The 18,757-nt window shown below is 27.7% G+C and overlaps 2 protein-coding genes across 2 annotated transcripts in view; both read right to left on the bottom strand.

The window, feature by feature from the left end:
* LOC107455506 (SEC14-like protein 2) overlaps positions 1-18,757 on the bottom strand; it is a gene marked incomplete in the record, with an annotated part of 58,739 nt that overhangs the window by 31,247 nt on the left and 8,735 nt on the right.
* Positions 660-8,996, bottom strand: LOC107447893 (uncharacterized). Its single transcript, XM_043049905.2, has 4 exons — positions 6,048-8,996; positions 5,115-5,176; positions 3,553-3,631; positions 660-1,539 (listed from the first exon to the last, which is right to left on the bottom strand). Exons 1-4 carry the CDS (start codon positions 8,947-8,949, stop codon positions 1,352-1,354), a joined length of 3,231 nt encoding a protein of 1,076 aa, XP_042905839.1. The 5' UTR covers positions 8,950-8,996; the 3' UTR covers positions 660-1,351.

The raw sequence follows: 18,757 nt of genomic DNA, 5'->3' as shown, positions 1-18,757 counted from the left end.
TGATTACTTATGTTTACAATGCTAACAATACTTGTGTTTACAATACTAAAGGTGTTAACACTAACGTAAGATGGTGCACAGCTTGCAACACGAACAAACAGTAATAAACAAATGGAAAGAGGCCAAATCAAGACTGCCAAAAAAGCGAGTTATTCAAAATCTAGCAACCATGTCACCTTTTTTAATAATAAATAACAAAATAACTAAAACACATTTTCACTCCAAACTTCCCAGAATTACATAATAACATTGATATCTTATGTCACCCTACGTCAAAAAAAGTGTTAGAAGTAAAATAAAATAAAATAAACAAGAATAAAATTAAAATAAATTAAAAAGAAAAACATTTCATAAGGATCTGATATTCTCTATCGGAATTGGAGCACTCGGGTTTCGCAAGTGTCGTCTAAGTGTGCGCGCATGCGCAAGTCATAACGTGGGTACGACATGAAGTCCGCGTGAATGATTACGTAGGCAACTCCCCATTTTCGTGAAATGCATGGGATCCACCACATATCACTGAAGGGAAGAAAAAAAATGATTCGGAAAAGAAAGCACTTTTTAAAAATGCCTACTGAAAAAAGCACCTTTAAAAGCTTTTAAAAACGAAATCCCCAAAAAAGCACCTTTAAGCACTTTTTACAAACGCTACGCACCCTGATAAAATTTTTGATACATCACATATATAACATTTATGATACATGACATAAATTTATACATTAAACATACACATCTGTTAACATAAACAATAGAATACTATCATAGCTTTTAAGTCAAGAGCCTTTTACTTGATTTGAAAAGAGGTGCAAAATGAGAGTAGTAAACGATTCAGTATAAGGGGTTAGGTTAATTATGAAAATTTTGGTTCCAATCCAGTAAGTATTAAACATTTCTAGTAGAATACACTAAAATTCTATACATAATTCCATGAATCATAATATATTTATAAAAATACTTTAAAAGTTTTTTTTCTTTTATAGAAAATTAAACTGTTTTACAGAACATACATATTCATGAAATGATACATAAGTAAAGTAAAACGAATAAGACCTTGTATACAAAAACAAAATATAAATATGGCTTTATAAATCAGAGCAACATAATTATATGATGCACAGTGTGCAAAAAAGAAATAAATAAATAAACTGGCCACTTTAAATAATTTTTGATCTAATGATGTCACGTTTTAAGACTTAATCTAAATAATTTTTGATCGAATGTTTAAGGACACAATCTTATTGGTTCAAGGATGTGACTTCAAAACAATATATTCAAAATGAAAATTAACAGCAATAATATGTTTCCTTCATTCATAACATATAATATCAAAGACCGACTGATTTAATGAAAATTAATAATTCACTCTTGGCTTCTTTAACGTAGATACTTTACTGTTGCCAATTGTTTCCGGTGGTGTTGGAGGAATTGATTGAGAAAAAATATCATCACTATCATCACTGTCTTCATGGTTGCTATATTCTTTTTGATGTATATCTTTCAATAAGATTTTATTTTCTTCAGACAATAAATTACCATGACCTGAATTAAAACGATAAAATGAGACACACCAAACGGTAATTTTAAAAGTAACCAAAAGCAGCACAGTAATAGTTAGAATAAATTTTAGAATTTTTTCCCTCTGTTAAAGTGCAGAAATTAAAAAATTTTTAATTTTTTTTCTTCTATTTCAGAAAAGAAAAAAAAGGAAACAAAGAAATTTGGGGAAAAGATTGAAAAAAATATTAGAACAAGTTTATATTTTGCTGCTAAACATGCATAAAATATTCAGTTATGGGCTAATCTAGCTAAATATTCAATTACGCGAAGAAAAAGAAAATTATTTTTAAGATAGTTATGAGAGTCATCATTCATTAAAATAAAACGATGCTGGATCAAAAACAAAATTTGTTGATCCGTCAAATGTATTTTTTTAAAAAACAGCATTTGTATTCTTACAAAATATGATGTTCTGAAAACACACAAAAATTAGGAAAATCAGGCCAAAAAGCTACAAATCAAAATAAAAGCTAAAGCCAAATTATTAACCACTCAACCAACTTATCAAATTGGAAAAAAAAATAATAATTTAATAATAAAAAAAACAGAATCCAAGTCAGAACTTTGGTTTGCTTGACATTTAAAGTACACCTACAGACTTTAAATTTTATACACAGAGCAGGAAGATCATCCTTCTTCAGCATTTTGTTGGGGGGGGGGAATGTGCAATGAAAGAAAAAGAGATATAAATATGAGGAAAAACATATCCAAGTTCAAAGAAAAATAATCCTGTTTTGATAGTTTCTTATGCAACAAATCACTCTCCTTTCCTACCATAGGAATGCAAATTTTTAATATTCCTAACTTTTCAACTTAAATTGTGAAACAGTGAGACTGATTTTGTAGCTTACATTAATTGAGTCGTTTCAAGCAATTCCTTTTCATTGTTGAGTTATAAAAATCATAACTGAAAGCAAGTTTTTTTTAATAAATAATATATCATCAGAGAATTATAAACGTTGAAATTTCATTTGTCATATTAATATTTTATTTTTTTTACTTTTTTAAAAATTTAGCAGTCCCTTATCTAGAATCATCGGGACTTTGGCAAATCCAGAAAATAGATCTTTCCGAATAATAGGTATTTAAATTAACAAACCTAAAGTTGTTGTTTTTTTTTCATTTGATTAGAAAATTAACTGGACAGATAATCAGATAAAAATATCATTAAAAGAAAGCTTCATATTTCAAATTAAATTTTTTTAACTAAAAAAAAAAAGGAAAACATAATAAGGTACAAAATTGAGATTTTGTTAATAAAAATATTCATAATTTAAAGGAAAACAAAACTTGCATGCCGGGGTTTTCTTAATAATCAGCTTCATCAATATTCACAGTTTATACTTCTCATCCCTGTCCATTTTTCGTTAATTGCTCTCATCCTTCCAACTACTCTTTTTAGTGTTCTTATTGAAGGAAAATAAATATTTATTTAGGTTTTAAAAAAAGCACCAATAAGGAGAAAAATTATTTTTAAAAAATCGCAAAAGAAAAGAACTATTATTATTCTTGAAAAAAAAAGATATTTGTTTATTTTGATTGTAAAAAAGTGTCTGGAAAATAGACCTTTCTCAGTACCAGTAAATGGGACTTCATGCTGTATTAGATTACATGACAAATGTTGAATCATTAAATTTAAAATAAATGACACAGTTATATCTCCCGTCCAACGTTTGCACCAAAATAAATTCAATTTGATTTGAAGACAATCAAGATAATACAGAATTGACGATTATTATTAAATATTGGAAAAATTAACAGTGAATGTGTCTACAACTATAATAATAGATCTAGACTAGGAAAAAAAAAACTTAGATTGGTTGATTTATCCTAACACATTTTTACATAATAGATTCAAAATTTCTTGGTATTTAAAATTACTAAGTAAAGAGTGAACATTAGTTACTTAAAAACCAAATGAACAAAAACCTTTAAAACCATTGAATATTAGTTACTTTAAAATTATGAAAGCTTAATTCAGAAAGTTGTACTTACCACACATCTTAAGTTTTTCTTCGACTAATCGTATGGCTTGATCAATGTCTTCAATTTCTTTCACAATTTGACTAGGATTCTACAAAAACATAAATAGGGCTAAATAAACTATAGAAAACATCCAAAATTTTAATAAATCAATTTATGGCAATATTAGCTTGTTTTCACAATAGGAACAGGGATTCACAAAATTGTCAGAGCCTTTATATTACCCCACATGTTACCATTCTGATAACATTTACTCCAAAATTATAGCACTTTTTTTAGCTACAATTAACTTTTTCAAAATATTTTTAGAAAGTATAATTTATACGCTGTAAAAAAAATAATTATTTCGATATTTTTTTTAATAAAGAAAAAAAGTTTATACAGGTGTGATTGTGAGTCTAACTCAAAAATCCGGAAAATTTCTTGAGTAAAATCATTAAAGATGCATAATGTCTTTATAAATTTAAATCATTGATATTTTCAAAACATTGAACTTTAAATAAATTATATACAGTATAATTTAAATGAATAATTACATGTAAATTTATTTTTATCTCTCATCACATTTATTATTCTACCAGAAAAAATATTTACAAATGATAGATGCCAAGTATAAATTCTAGTTCTTCTTCTTGGGCACTACAGCTCATGACAGGCCAAGGCCGTCCCAATAGTTTTTGCCATCTTGATCTATTCTGTGCCATGGTCTAGTTCTAATATTTTTAAATAAAATATTTAAAAATTTTTATACATAAATGTGATCGATGATTTCTTAAAACTTCTGGACCTAAGATTTCCGGAAACTTCCAAAGCGCAGTTCGAGAAATGTCCGGAAGTCCGGATTTTGTCACCTCTGTTTATATCATTTTACATGACTCAGGAATAAACTAGCATGTTAAGTAAACTAGGAAAAAGGAAGCAAACTCAAAATACTTTGAAATATTAATATTAGTAATAATTTATGAATTAAATTCTCACTCATTAAATTACCATTCATAAAATTAGGAATTTAAACTTATAAATAAACAAATTGACATATGCGTTTTTACAGGGGGGAATTTAGGAAAGCTAAATTTTCACAACAAGTTTTTTTTTTTATTGGACTAAAAATTTTACTAAGCTTTTCGGAATTTTCCCCAAACCTTGTTTCCGCAATCAGACACATTCTGCTCCCCTAGATGGGTATAATATGGTCATCCAGAAAAAATAATTTTTCCAAATAGATATATAAAAAGTGTCACAGTAAAAATTAAAATAAATTAAACTTTATTATTACATACTTTTTAAAAATATTTAAACTTTATTATCACATATTCTTTATAAGAAACAAAATCAATTTTGTTTGTTTATTTTAGCATGCTAAATTGTTTCGTTATTTGTTTAATAAAATTGTTGATTTAAAACAAATAATGCAATAATGATAAAAAAAACACAATATTTAAAAATCTACAAAACAATTATAAAACACTCAAATGTTTAACATAAAATGCATACACAGAAATTAACTTTATTCAATGAGTATTACCTATTCTACAAACAAATCAATGAAATTGAAAATGATACTAAATACTTACATCATCCTCTGAAAGAGAGCCATCAAGAGTGCTTTGCTCATTACAAGATGCAGCTGAAACATCTGTAATGAATTAATAATTTTACTCTTTAATGACATCAAAAGATTTTTTTTTAAAAAATTATTTACATCATATTTATTATTTTTGGACACAAAAAAATTATTTTTAAAGTTGAGCAATTTGAAACAGAAAGTTTGTAGTTAATTTATATATTAACTTGCATTAATATTAATTAAAGAGGAAAAGAGTCACATACTTAATCTTAGTGTGAATAACTAGAAGGAACTATTTATTTGATTAACTCATTGATGACAAAGTCAACATTTTCTACATGAGTAAAATCCAGGATTAGGAAAAAAAAGGCTTTTTTCCCACAAAAAAATCAGTTTGACGGTTTAAACCAGATTCAGTTTTCTTTTTTAAAAAAATACAATGTGTAAAAACATTTTAAGCCTTTAATTTAAATTAACCAAAATACAGTAAAATGTTTAAGTTTTCCATTTTGTACATTATTCTGTTTTCCCATGTCATTTTCTGCAGGTCCTTGAAAATTATTCATACCAACTATGTTCTATAGTAATATCTGGATTTTAAGTTATAATTTTTAAAAAAAATCCAACTTTATACATTTTTCCAGTAGATCAAAATCATTTTTTCTCTACAATGACAATATTTTACTTGTCTCACAGCTGTTTAAAGCTACATTAACAGACAATTTATGTTAATTTTAGTTTAAGTTCAGGCAATAAAACCTTTTAAGCTAACAAGACAACTTAAGAAAATTTAATTCTTCTAAACATTTTAAGTCATTAAAAAAAAAAAGAATTTTTTTAATACAATACTAAAGTGATTATCAAAAATTATAGCTGTCATTAGAGTTAACCAACTTAAAGAAGTGGATAATTAAATGAAACAACATAAGCCTTCACATACTTTTGCATTTAGGACTGGTTGGTTTTGAAGACTTTAAAATAGCTACTTCATCAACTTCAGATGATTCAGGCTCGTCAGAATCAGAAGAATCTGGATCATTTTGTATTCGTTTAAATTTAGAACTCTTCTTTTTCTTTAGAGACAATCTTGATACTTTTTTCTTTGTATTTGTGTTCGAAAATAAACTTTTCTTGTTAGGAAGCAAATTCAGGACACGGTCCAGCGGAGATGTAGTTCCGTCAATCTGGTTCAGTTCATTTGGATCAGCAGTTAATTTATTCTGTTTTTTATTGCTTTCATGAGACACAGGATTTAGTTTATCAGCAATATTCCTAAGTGGTGCGACTAGATCATCAGCAAAAGCCATAACAGGATCAGAAGAAAGAGCATCATACTCTTTCATCAAGCTAGCATAATGAGATGCAGTTTGACCGGGATTTAAATCTGACAATTCACTCAAGAAATCAACATCATCATCACGTAATGCTTTCTTGTATAATTCTTCGGAAGAGTCAGAGTTAAGTACTTTATGTTGATACACTGTTGTTGCACCAATAGGAAGAGTATTTTTCAAAATGGAACAATCTTCATCTTGATCCATTGAATCTTGAGAAGTATCGATAATTTCCACTTTTTTTTCAGATACACTAATAGAATTTTGATTTTTTTCTGAGCTTGCTTTAGAATTGATTAGGATATTAACAGAATCTTTCAAATAGTTTGAATCTGAGTCAAAAGATTTTTTACTATTTGTTTCCATATTAACGGGAGTCTCTTCAATCTGGACAGGGAACTTATAAGATGTTTTTCTTGATGGTGGAAGAATAATCTCTGTGTTGTCCTTAGTAGTTACATTAGAAAAATCTGAAACATCTTTTACAATCGACACATGTTTCACTTTAGGTTCTTCCAGATCTTTCACAACAGACATACTACGAATATCTTTCACATTATATGTATCAGGAACACAATTTAGATTACATGAATCAGTAGCTTCATTCAGTTGAGGAGTAGATTCAGAGTCAGAAAAAAACTTACTTAGAAATGGAAATGGATTGGACTTACGTTTAGCAGCCTCAGAATTATCATCAGCCTCTGAGCAATCAGATTCCACATTCGAGGATGGTAAAACAGCTGGTGAATAATTCTGAAACTTATCAGTCAAAGTTTCAAAAGATTCTTTTGACATTAAAGCAGGATTAGTTTTTCGGTGCAAGTCACTCATTTCAGGGATATTAATCAAATTAGTACAATGCATTTCAGATGTATTAGAATCAACAACTTTCAATACAGATACATTAAGAGTGTCATCAGCAACACAAATGTGAAGTTTATAACTGTCTGATAAAAATGGGAGAGAACAAACTGTCTCGGACTTTCCAGAAATAGTACTCTTTGTAAAATAGTCTTGAATTTCTTCTAATGTCAAACAAGTTCTCTTCACAACTTTAGTTTTTTCAGAAGTGGCATTTTCTTTGCTGCAAAACCATGAGATAGATTTAGGATGAGGAAATATTGCATTTGAAGTAAATGTTTCAGTGCGACAGCAAGGAACTTGAACTGGTAATGCTGGCACAAGTGATTCATTACGGTTCTTTGCATCATAAAAATCTATTCTTTGCGATGTTTGTTGAGAATGCTCAACATAAAAAACATCTGATTCCGGTGAAGAATTGCCTTTAGAAAATTTTCCTATTTTTGATACTCTGCTTTCCTTTATGAATCCTCTAATTGGAGTTTTACAAATATTATCACTCCTTTCACAATTTAATTCTGTGTTGGCTAGGTTATTCCCAGAAATGGAACTTCTCTCTCTAGCTGTTTCTAAACAGATAGGCAAAGAACGCGGATGATATAAATTTGCTTCTAAAATATCCTTATCTGGAACCTGAAAACCAGTATCCATTGGTTCTTCAATCAAATCAGTTTTCTTTTGCAAATTTATTCCTTGATTCATCTCATCTCTCACCCGTTCATTGGAAGGAATGTCATCATCCGCAGCTTGCAATATACAATCAACTGATTTACAACTATCAACAAACTTATTTGGTTGAGCTTCTGAAGTGTTTTTATTTCCTTCCACGTTCAAAATAAGCTTCTCGCGGCTCATTTGATTGACATCATCTTTAAAGGCATTCTTCTCATTTGTATCAGGCACCTCTAACATAGGTTCGTCCTCATCCATACTTTTTCTCATATCTCTAAGACTTTGGATTTCATAATCAACAAAGATTTCATTATCAAGAACTCTGTTTTTATTTAAATCTGACATTACTCTTGATGGGGATGATCTTTGACTCATATCTTCTGCTGTTGGGACAGTTTCAGATATTTCATTGCACTCAGGCTGCTTATCCAAAGTTTCACGTGATTTTTCATCACCATTACTGATTTCATTAACTGGGCATGCAGAGCTGTTTCTTTGCACAGACAGTCTAGAAAACTTTTTAACTTTAAAATCTTTTCCTACTTTTTTAACTCTGGACCACCCAGGAGATTTTGATGCTACATTGCCCTTATTCATTTGCGGACTTGCAAATGAGTGAACAGATACTACAGTATCAGAAATATCATCAATTTTAGAGTTCTTTGGATGGGCATCTATATATGGTTCTTGCGGTTGCATAGTTACTCTACTTGGAATTTCAATTTCTGCTAATTCTTGACATTCCTGAGATAAATTTTCATCAACATAATTATCCTTGTTCAATTCGATAACTAATGTATGATTTTCTGCTTCTTTAATCTCTGAAATCAAATCTTCTTCAGCGGAAGAATTTGATACACACAAACCAGATTTATGAGGTTTTTTCCTGAAATTGGGTTTACATTTATTAGACGAGGTTTCAAAGTCTTTTTCATTTTCCTTGCTTAATTCATCGTTTTCACAAAATATTTCCATTTTTTCAGTCAATTTTGGATTTACTACTTCATAATTTCTTGCCTGTTCCTGAAGCTGCTGAAAGCTTTAAATTTTATTGATATGTATGGCTTATTAAGATGTATGAGATTGAATACATAAAATCATCTGCTGAATTATCAAAATATTAAACAAAATATAACAAATTATTAAAAACTCAGAAAATCATACTTCTTTAAAGGAATCCCATTTTCAGATTCACCTGGTTCCTCTGGAACGAATTTTGAAAATAAATAAATTGTATAAACAAATAAAAATTTATAATATATATGTGTGAGTGTGCGTGCGTGTTACTCTTTGAAAGCAATAACATTGTAAATTAATAGTGTGGCCGGTATTTATTGAAAAAGATACAGGAAAATTCAGGAATCGTATAATTTTATTAAAGAAATTGCGGGAGGCGCACAAATGAGAAAATTACATGCTAATGAATAGATAGAGAAGAGTCAATTGACCTTGGAATGAGGGTTTTTATATCTTTCTGGACAATATATTTAAATATTAATAGGTCTTATTAACGTATGACTGATCAATTGCCCAAGCTACTTAATACACATCACATTTTCTGTGATAATTAGATCAATATTATTACCTTCTTTGTGGGAAAGGTTTTAAATGATTGCGTGTTAGATATAAGCCTTATTTATGGATTATATTTAATATATAATTTTTTTAACATTACATAATATCCCCCCTCCTCTGAAGAAAGCTCTGACCAATATGCTAGTCTATTGGTCAGACAGAACTTCCCCATGCACTCGATTACAATTAAAATTAATTAAATATAGTATATTGTCCAATATTATCTATTTATAAATAAAGTATTACAACAATAACATTTATATAAAAGTAACTAAATATTTCTGCATAATTTTGAATAATAATAATTAATAACTTTATAAAAATTAATAATGAAAATGTTCATATCTCCTTTTGCTGTTGAAAAGAATAAAATATAAAATAGCAAACCAAATCCAAAATATCTAAAATAAAAAATATCAAAACAAAATTTTATAATTTGTGAAAAGTTCTTTGATTGAAATAAACTGGATGCATTGTTCAGGCCTAAACTTATTACGTCAATGGTCATGCTGCACCCCACAGGTGCAGCGTGACCATTGACGTAAGTATTATGGATAAAATAATTTTATGAATTAAATATATATATTTTATCTTATTTTCTGCCCTACTCAATGCAGCAGGTATAAATGCTCAAATTATAAATACGGGAAATGGTTACGAAGTGAAAAACCGCAGAACCTTCTTGTGCCAATTGGATAAACATCTTGTGATGGATGAAATGATCCAACACAGGAACAAGAAAAATGTACTTTCAGTACTTTGCTTTCGATTGGCAGATATCACAGAACAAACTTCTCAAGCCGCAGAAAATTCACTGTGTGAAAATCAAGCCAAGAAAACAAAATAGAGCGAGCCATGTCAAAAAAATAACCAATGAAAAAATACAAAGTATACTTGTGCTACTTGCGGAAAATACATATGTTTGGGTAATGTAACAACAATTTGTAAGGAATGACAGTCTTGCAAAAAGTCTTGTTCAGATGAAGATAGTTCTGCGTCAGACAGCCTCTAAAATAATATTTTCATACCAACATGTGATATTGAAATAAGTTGTTCCTATATACAAAACTCTTAGTGTTTTTTTATAATTTTACTTTCCTTTGTTTTTCTTTATGCTGAGCAATTATTTCTGATACTGTGTTTTAATAAATTTTACCAATTAAATAAGTTTTTTGATACTTTATCTCGCTAAAGAATCTTAAATAAGTAACAATAAACTATTTAAACCAGAATAAATTTCACTCAGCTTTCAAAAAATCAGAAACACCTCATAGGTGCAACGCGACTAACCATGTCGGAAACAAGTGCGCATCTAACAGAAGGTTAAAGGTCTTCTACAACCCAAAGTCTGTGGAAAAAATTCTGTGCCTCCCAAAAGACAAATTCACTTACCATTCAACATAATTTCCTCCGATTTTCTTTTCTTTGATTTCATAATATCCTACAAGGAAGAAAAAATATACAATTATAATATTAGAAAAATCTAAAATAATTTTCACAGCAAAACAGTAGCAATAATAAATAGAAAACAAATTTTTTACTTAAGATAGTAGATGTCAGATATAGGAAAAAAATAATTTAAAAATTTTACTTAAACATCAAAACTTAAACATTTGTAAAACCCAACTGCTTTGCTACATTATTTCAATGATGCCTCTTTATCGCTAGAGGGCCAATTGCAAATGTAGCATGTCTGGGATAATCACTTGCTCGTTCACTCTGTACTTAATATGAATATCCTTGATCATACAAATTTGAAAAAGCAACATAGCGAAAAAAGTTTGATAGCTATAACTTTCAAAATATTATATCAAATTTAAAATATTTCAAGAATTTTCAATGTTACAATCAGTTTGTAAATCAATAAGACTTTTCTAGGAAAAATCTATTTATTTAGTGCATTCGTAGGAGAATTTAGCAAGCTAGGTTTATTTATTTCCACTAAAAAAATATATATAAAACAAAAAAAAACAGCATTTTAATTTCTTAAATGAAAATTACAAATTTCTATTTTTAAGACATCATTTAAAGTGTAGTGAGTGTTCTATTGTTTACCTAAGACCTACATGAAGTTAGTCCATTCCATAATTTATACGTAGCAATATTTTTATTGTACGAGACTGTTTGGGTAGATTATACACGCAAAATAAATTGCTATACTGTTGCACTAGGCCATTGTCTATTACTATAATAAAAATACTGGTTGTTTTAAAATTACTAAAGTGGACAAGGCTTTAAATATATTTCACCCAACATAAATTATTGTAGTGTGACTTGAATCTAAATAGAATATGGGGATCTTACTCACTTCCAAAAAATTGTATCAATTTTTGTAAAAGGAAAATCTAGGTTTTGTATCAAATTGTATTGGGTAAGAAGAACACCTATCTAAAATAAAAAACTTTTTTTCTTCATTTTTTTTTTAAAAAAACCATGAAACACAACAATTTTACAAGATAAAACAAACAAAAGCAATATACTAATTATTTTATCTTGCTTTCTTCCAGAAAAAAACATTTCTCTGAAGTAAAAATTGCATTAATTAACTAATAATTTTAAAAGTAATATATTAATTATTATACTAATACAGTAGTATATTAATTTATTTGTTTAACACATAATAATTGTAAACTAAAATATGTATTAATAAAATTAAATTAATTAATACCATAAAATTTACTATATACTAACTTATTAATTACACTATTTAAATATACTAATTTTAAAAGTAAATATAATAAATTGTTTCAAATAATTCATTATTTAGTATTGATTATATCAAATAACAATAGAAAAAGTATGCAAATTTTATCACTAAGATTAAGGCATTATTGCTGAAATTTTAATTCCACAAATTTGAGCTTAATAATTAAATTAAGTGCAATGAATTTATAGACAAGATTAAGAACAATTAATCTTGTTTCACGTTTAGTAGTGAAACAAGATTACATATTGGAGATTTTGCTCACATCAAATTTGCTGGTAAAAGATCTGTTGTTGCCTTTGTCGGCTGCGTTTAAAGAATTGATGGAGATGAGTTATCAGTTTTGAGAAGAGTGAATCAATCTGCAACATTTATTTATCCCGAAGAAGAAGACAAATCGTACATATATTCAAATGACATTTTGTTAAAACTTAAGCAGAGCAAAGCTTTGAACATTCTTTAGGTTTGGTATTTGCTTCTGAACAATTGGATTTGCATACAAGAGGTTGAAACTAACAAAACAAAACTTTATTAACAAAATTAAAAAAAGTAAATTTATTTAGTTATACTATTTTTAGAGAGTTTCTACTAAACTTTTCATATCTTTTTAACTGTCCCAAGGTGCCCCACTAGGAGGTACACTTTGGGACAAATAAAACTGTAACTAAACATGTTTTTAAATTTTTTCTATGACAGATACAAAATCAAAACCTAGTTAAAAATGTTTTCAAATGTTACAAAAGTACCAGGTATAATTTTGATAATAATTGATCAAAATAAAAAAAATTAAAATAAAAAAGTGCCCCAAGGTGAGCCACTCTCCCCTACTCCCAGAAATATAATTGATTTGCAGAAGTACGTAGAGCAACAGTCTTGATCGCAAACGTAGTGAAATTGGGCATATGTATGGAGAAGAAAAATTTAACTATCTCATAAAAATAAAAGCAGCACTAATTTTTCAAAAGTTTGTGCACAAAATGAAAAAAAAAGTAATCAAATTTGCATTTTAGAGTAAAAATTGCCAAAACAACACATTTGTACCAACTTTTTTTTTTATTTGGTTAAGATCAGTGCAGGTGTGTGAACCCTGAACCCATAAAAATTACAAATACATAATTTAAATGGTAAAGATAATCAGTACATTGTATGCTGATATTGATGAAATGGTAGTTATTGTTCGCATATTAAGATTAAATTGCATTGTTGTATTAATTGGTAAATTAATACAACAATGGTGATTTAAGGTTAAATTTTTAAAAAAAAACAACCAGTGTTAAAAAAATTTACAATTTTAAGTGACACAAAAAGAAAATAAAAAAACATCCCTAAATATAATATCTTAAAGCTAATTAGCCGAAATATCAAACAAGGAAGCAAGATGCTAGTTATTATCACTTCAAAGGCATGTTACAAAATTTAAAAAGTTCTACAGACTATTTAAAAAAGATAAGAATTTTTAATTCAAAATAAAGAACTTACAAAATGTATTAATTATAAAATATTCCAAACAATACACATTTATTTTTTATTAATTAGGAAATGGAAATGTGTAAAATTTGCATACCTCTAATACTATGTGTAGTTCTGGACCAATAACACTTTCTCCTAACTCTGATGACTTCTTCTGACTTTCTCTTTGAGTATTTTCTTTAGGAAAAGCTACATGTGAAATAATAGAAAATAGTGAGAAATAATTTAGGCGTAAATGTTTTTAACTCATCTATATCAGGAAAACAATTATTAAATCAAAAGCTTAAAATCAGCAATTAAAATTACAATTTTAATTACTTGATTTATCTTTTTAAAAATCTTTAACCTAAACAGGATTTGTACTAAAAAAATAAAATAAAGTTTTTCCTTCACTTTTCTAGGTTTTCCAGGTGGATTTACTTTAAATTCTATATGTTAATATTTAATAAAAGCGTAAATTAGAATTATAAATAAAATTGCAACTCTGAGAAAACATTTATAAATTATTTTTATTTAAAAACAAATCAGGTGATTTAAATTATGTTTGCTTTGATTAGAAATAACAAATTGTCAGAACTAAAAATGTAATTGAAAGGGAATAAGGGAATTCACTGAGCCATATATTTATTTTTTAAAAAAAAGGTAATTCATTTTATAAGTACGAAGTTATTCCAAAAAAATAATGAAAATATATAAATAATTTGTGCAGAATCGTAGTTTAATCGTATTTAGTCAACATATGAACCGTTTTGAAAAAAATAAATGCAATAAACCAAAACCCAATACATATTAAAATTATAATTACAGGAAAGATAAGCACCAATAAAATCTTAAAACTTAATTGCGCAATACTTATTTGAAAAGAACATAATTTATTTTTTTTAAGAAAAGCATATTTTTAACACCAAACATCTAACCATCCTAAAAAGAGACTAACGAATATATAAACAATTCATATCGAATTAAAGTTAATCCATATTAAGTTAAACCAAATCAAATAAATAACTAAAAAATAATGCATTTAATTAACAGAAAAACATAAATTAAATAATAAAAAACATAATACTTTTAATCCTTAGCTATAAAATAAGTAAATTATCCTAAAATATCAAACAAAGCTGCTAAAAAATGGAAAATAAAAGAAAAAATAAAAGAAATTAACAACTTTTTAACAACTAAATCATCATAAATCCAAAAAAAATATTAAAAAAATAAATTAATAAAAATGTTATACAAATATTCTGTATACAATAATCTGCATTGAATTGAAATTAAACTGTTTTGTTGGGATTTTCATATTTAAAAAAATTAATTAAAAATAAGACTAAATAGAAAGAAAAATATAAATTACAATGGTAAAATTTCAAAAGTCACTTTAAAAAAATTTAAAATATTATGATAAATACCAAATCAACACGAAAAGAAACTAACAAATACATAAGTTTATTGTAACAAATATACAAGTTAATTGAAGTTATTCATTTAATTAAAGTTAAGCAAAATTATAATAAACCAAATAAAATAAATGTATAATAAACTAAATAAAATAAAATTATAATAAATTAAAGATTTATTAAAATCCTCAGATTTCATATAAAACAAAATTAAAAAGCACAATACATTTCACACCTATTTATAAGCATAAAAAGAAAATGATAAAATACAAATAAAACTTATTATTCAAATTAAATAAAAACATTTAAAAATTGCCAAATGTAAACGATAGCTAAAAGAAGTGAATATAAATATTAAAACCCAGGATAAGGAAAGATATAATGAAATCAACTGAATCTTAAAATTCACGAAAAAGAATAACTAATTTGGGTATGTTTTCGATTTTTTTAAAATTGTGCGTTTGTCGAAATGGTAAACTTTGAACAATAAAAAAAAAATTCAGGAATATCTGGACAAATAAAGACAGAATAGTTTAAACTAGGAATATCAGGATAACTACTAACCCTGGACAATCCATTTCGAATTTGAATTTATAATTTCACATTTTCTTAAATAAATATATACACTTATGTCTAGATAAATATGTACACTTTATTATTGTACACTTTATTTTTTAGCAGCTTTGTATCATTTATTTAAGTACATTGTGTAAAAAAAAATAATTAATTAATATTTTAAAGACTACTCTTCTACATTTAACTAATAAGAAATATTCAACAGGCGTACATATAAGAAAACACACAGCTATCATTTTTCCTTCCCAACAGAGAGGGCATGTGGAGAACAACAAGAAAAATTTTAAAATGTCAAAAAATAATGTGAGATGTAACTCGATAAGCAAAATTGAAATAATTCTTACAGTTCCTTCCAAATGCTTTCCCGCAAACTTTTTAGCAGCATTTATTACCTTCTGTCTTTGAATGGATTTTTGAATTCTTCTAAAACAAAATGATTTCATTTTAGTTATAAAGCTGTATATTTTTACTCATGAACATTTTCAAAAATTTAATATGTATGACATTATGAAAGTGATATTTGAAACTCGTGTATCAAAATAATCTCTTAGTAAAAATTAAAGAATTTACAAAATTATATCAAAAAGAGCCAATAACTGGCATTTAAAAAAATAAAAATAATTTAGATTTACGATGAAATCAGCCCCGGGTAAAGCACATCAAAAAGTGAACAATCAAATACGAAATTTATAACTCACAATTACAAGCATATTACACAATGTTATATCATATTAAACGTATCATGATTTTAAAAACAATATGGAAACCAGTAGTTGTAACGGCAAAAAAATTAAAATGATTGGATTTACAACAAAATCAGAAAATATAAAATGAGCCAAAAAGTGATTAATCAAATTTGAAATTTGCATATCACAATATCATATTTAAAAAATATAAGATTTTTTTTTTAAAAAATCATACATGATTTCAAAGCAATTACCATGGAAAGAGATTATCTATTCTTCAAAAAAATTTTTTTTTCATTGTGCTCAGAAGCTTACAAAGGCTGCACATCAAACACGTTTAGGTATGCTTGATAATAAAGCAAGCACCAATCAAATTCAAAAAGGAGAAGCAACTTACTATTCAATTGATTCATCCGATAAGTATTCTAAACACAAGTGAGATAAAAGTACCTCCATCGCACTTGTGTAATGCTCTCTGAACGATCTGCACAAAGCATCCAATACCAATCCTAACAATGATATTTGCCCTAGTGAGTCACTAGCAGATGAAATGAAACTTTTATCTAGCATGCTTGAGTTTTAAAACTTTTTAACTTGCTGAAGATTAACTGTTAACCCGTCAGATGTTATGCTCTCTGAACGATCTGCGCAAAGCGTCCAATACCAATCCTAACAATGATATTCGCTCTAGTCACTAGCAGATGAAATGAAACTTTTATTTAGCACGCTTGAGTTTTAAAACTTTTTAACTTGCTGAAGAATAACTGCTAACCCCTCAGTGTTTATTTTGATTTCAGAATTACGAGTAACATGCCAGATTAACATGGAAGAAGAAGAGGGAAAGACCAGAGACAGGTGTTCAAAGCAGTCCCTGAAACAAAGATTCCTTCCTTCCTCAATGGCACGACAGCCCCGGGTGGGCCCTGGCCTTCTCAATCAACTTCCTCCAGGCCTGCCTCTGCCTGGCAGTTGTCTTCCAGTTTGAGACTTTTAAGACTGAAATGTCTCTTTCCACGCAGTCGGCCCATCTCAGCTTTGGTCGACCTCTGACCGACAGAAACAAAGATTACTAGGTTAAAAACTTCATGGTAAATTATAGTTTAGGTATAAAATTGCTTAAAACAATTTTTTACTCCTGCAAAAGACGATTCCGAGCAGACCAAAACACAATTCGCAAATGGAAACATAAAAGATCGGCATTACCTACTTTGGTGTTAGAAAGAAATAAAGTAGAAAAAATAACTGAAGTAGGATACAGAGATGTAAGTGATAATGAAGCTGAGAACAGCCAACGTGTTGAATGATGAGTGATAAGAAGTTGATAAATCAGCTAACGTAGAAGAGGTTATTCTCGAAACATCAAATGATGGAGTAGAAAATACAGAAAATAGTGACAAAAAATTTACAGAAAAAGAAGCTAATACACTGGCAGTTGTTTCACTGGTTTAACTATAATCCTTCAGCCAAGGGCTATGGACCTTGGGTGACAGAAAGTATTAATATCATAAAATAATGTGCTGTGTTCAATCTTCTGTAATTGTCAATTATTTTCATTAAAAAAATCCTCCTATAATTTTTACAGACATTTATAGGGTTGATCATTCATATAATATATATATATTTCAAAAATACTGGCTCATTAAGACAAATTTAAAATATGCATTCCTGGTTTAGTTTTTCAGCATATTTAAATTAGTTATACAGCATATTTAAATTAACGTAAGATCATAAATAAAACATACCTTCGAGTAAAAGGTTTTTTGCACAAGGGGCAGGGTCTCTGATACTCTGATTGAAGAGTTTTCGTGATGCAGAATCTAAAATAATAATTTCTTTTCAAAAACAAATATAAATGGATAAGAATTAAAAAGTGTAAAATAAGATAATATGCTCTAAACAATAGTCACACAGGTCAGTCTAGGTTTTCTGTGAGGTACCTATTTTGCGAAAATGTAGACATAATTTATGAAAATTAAAAATTATAATAAAAAATTAACACACAAATGTGGTAAAAATATGGATTTATCGTTTCTGACGGGATACAAAAAGAAAATTTTACATTTTCCTAAAGTTGAATTTGTGAAGGTACCGCTAAATGGTAGTAAATTTGGCCTGGACAGACCCCTGAGTTAAGTCTTAAAAAGTACAAATTAAAGAGAATGGTGAGCTGAATAATATTTGAATGAGCTTACTAAACATCTAACCATTAAATATGCTAATAGTTTTGAAAGAAATGTTAAACATTATAAAACATCTTCCATTCTTTCTGTCTGACCAAATTTGGTAAATTAGTCCCACAATATTTTATAATTACACAATACTATTCTTAAAGCATACATTGTCATTTAGCTTACCTGCAGAAGAAATGTCCACAACCA

The sequence above is a fragment of the Parasteatoda tepidariorum genome, chromosome 7, assembly GCF_043381705.1.
Source record: "Parasteatoda tepidariorum isolate YZ-2023 chromosome 7, CAS_Ptep_4.0, whole genome shotgun sequence".
NCBI lineage: Eukaryota > Metazoa > Arthropoda > Arachnida > Araneae > Theridiidae > Parasteatoda > Parasteatoda tepidariorum.
This window is presented reverse-complemented; position numbering and strand designations above follow the sequence as displayed.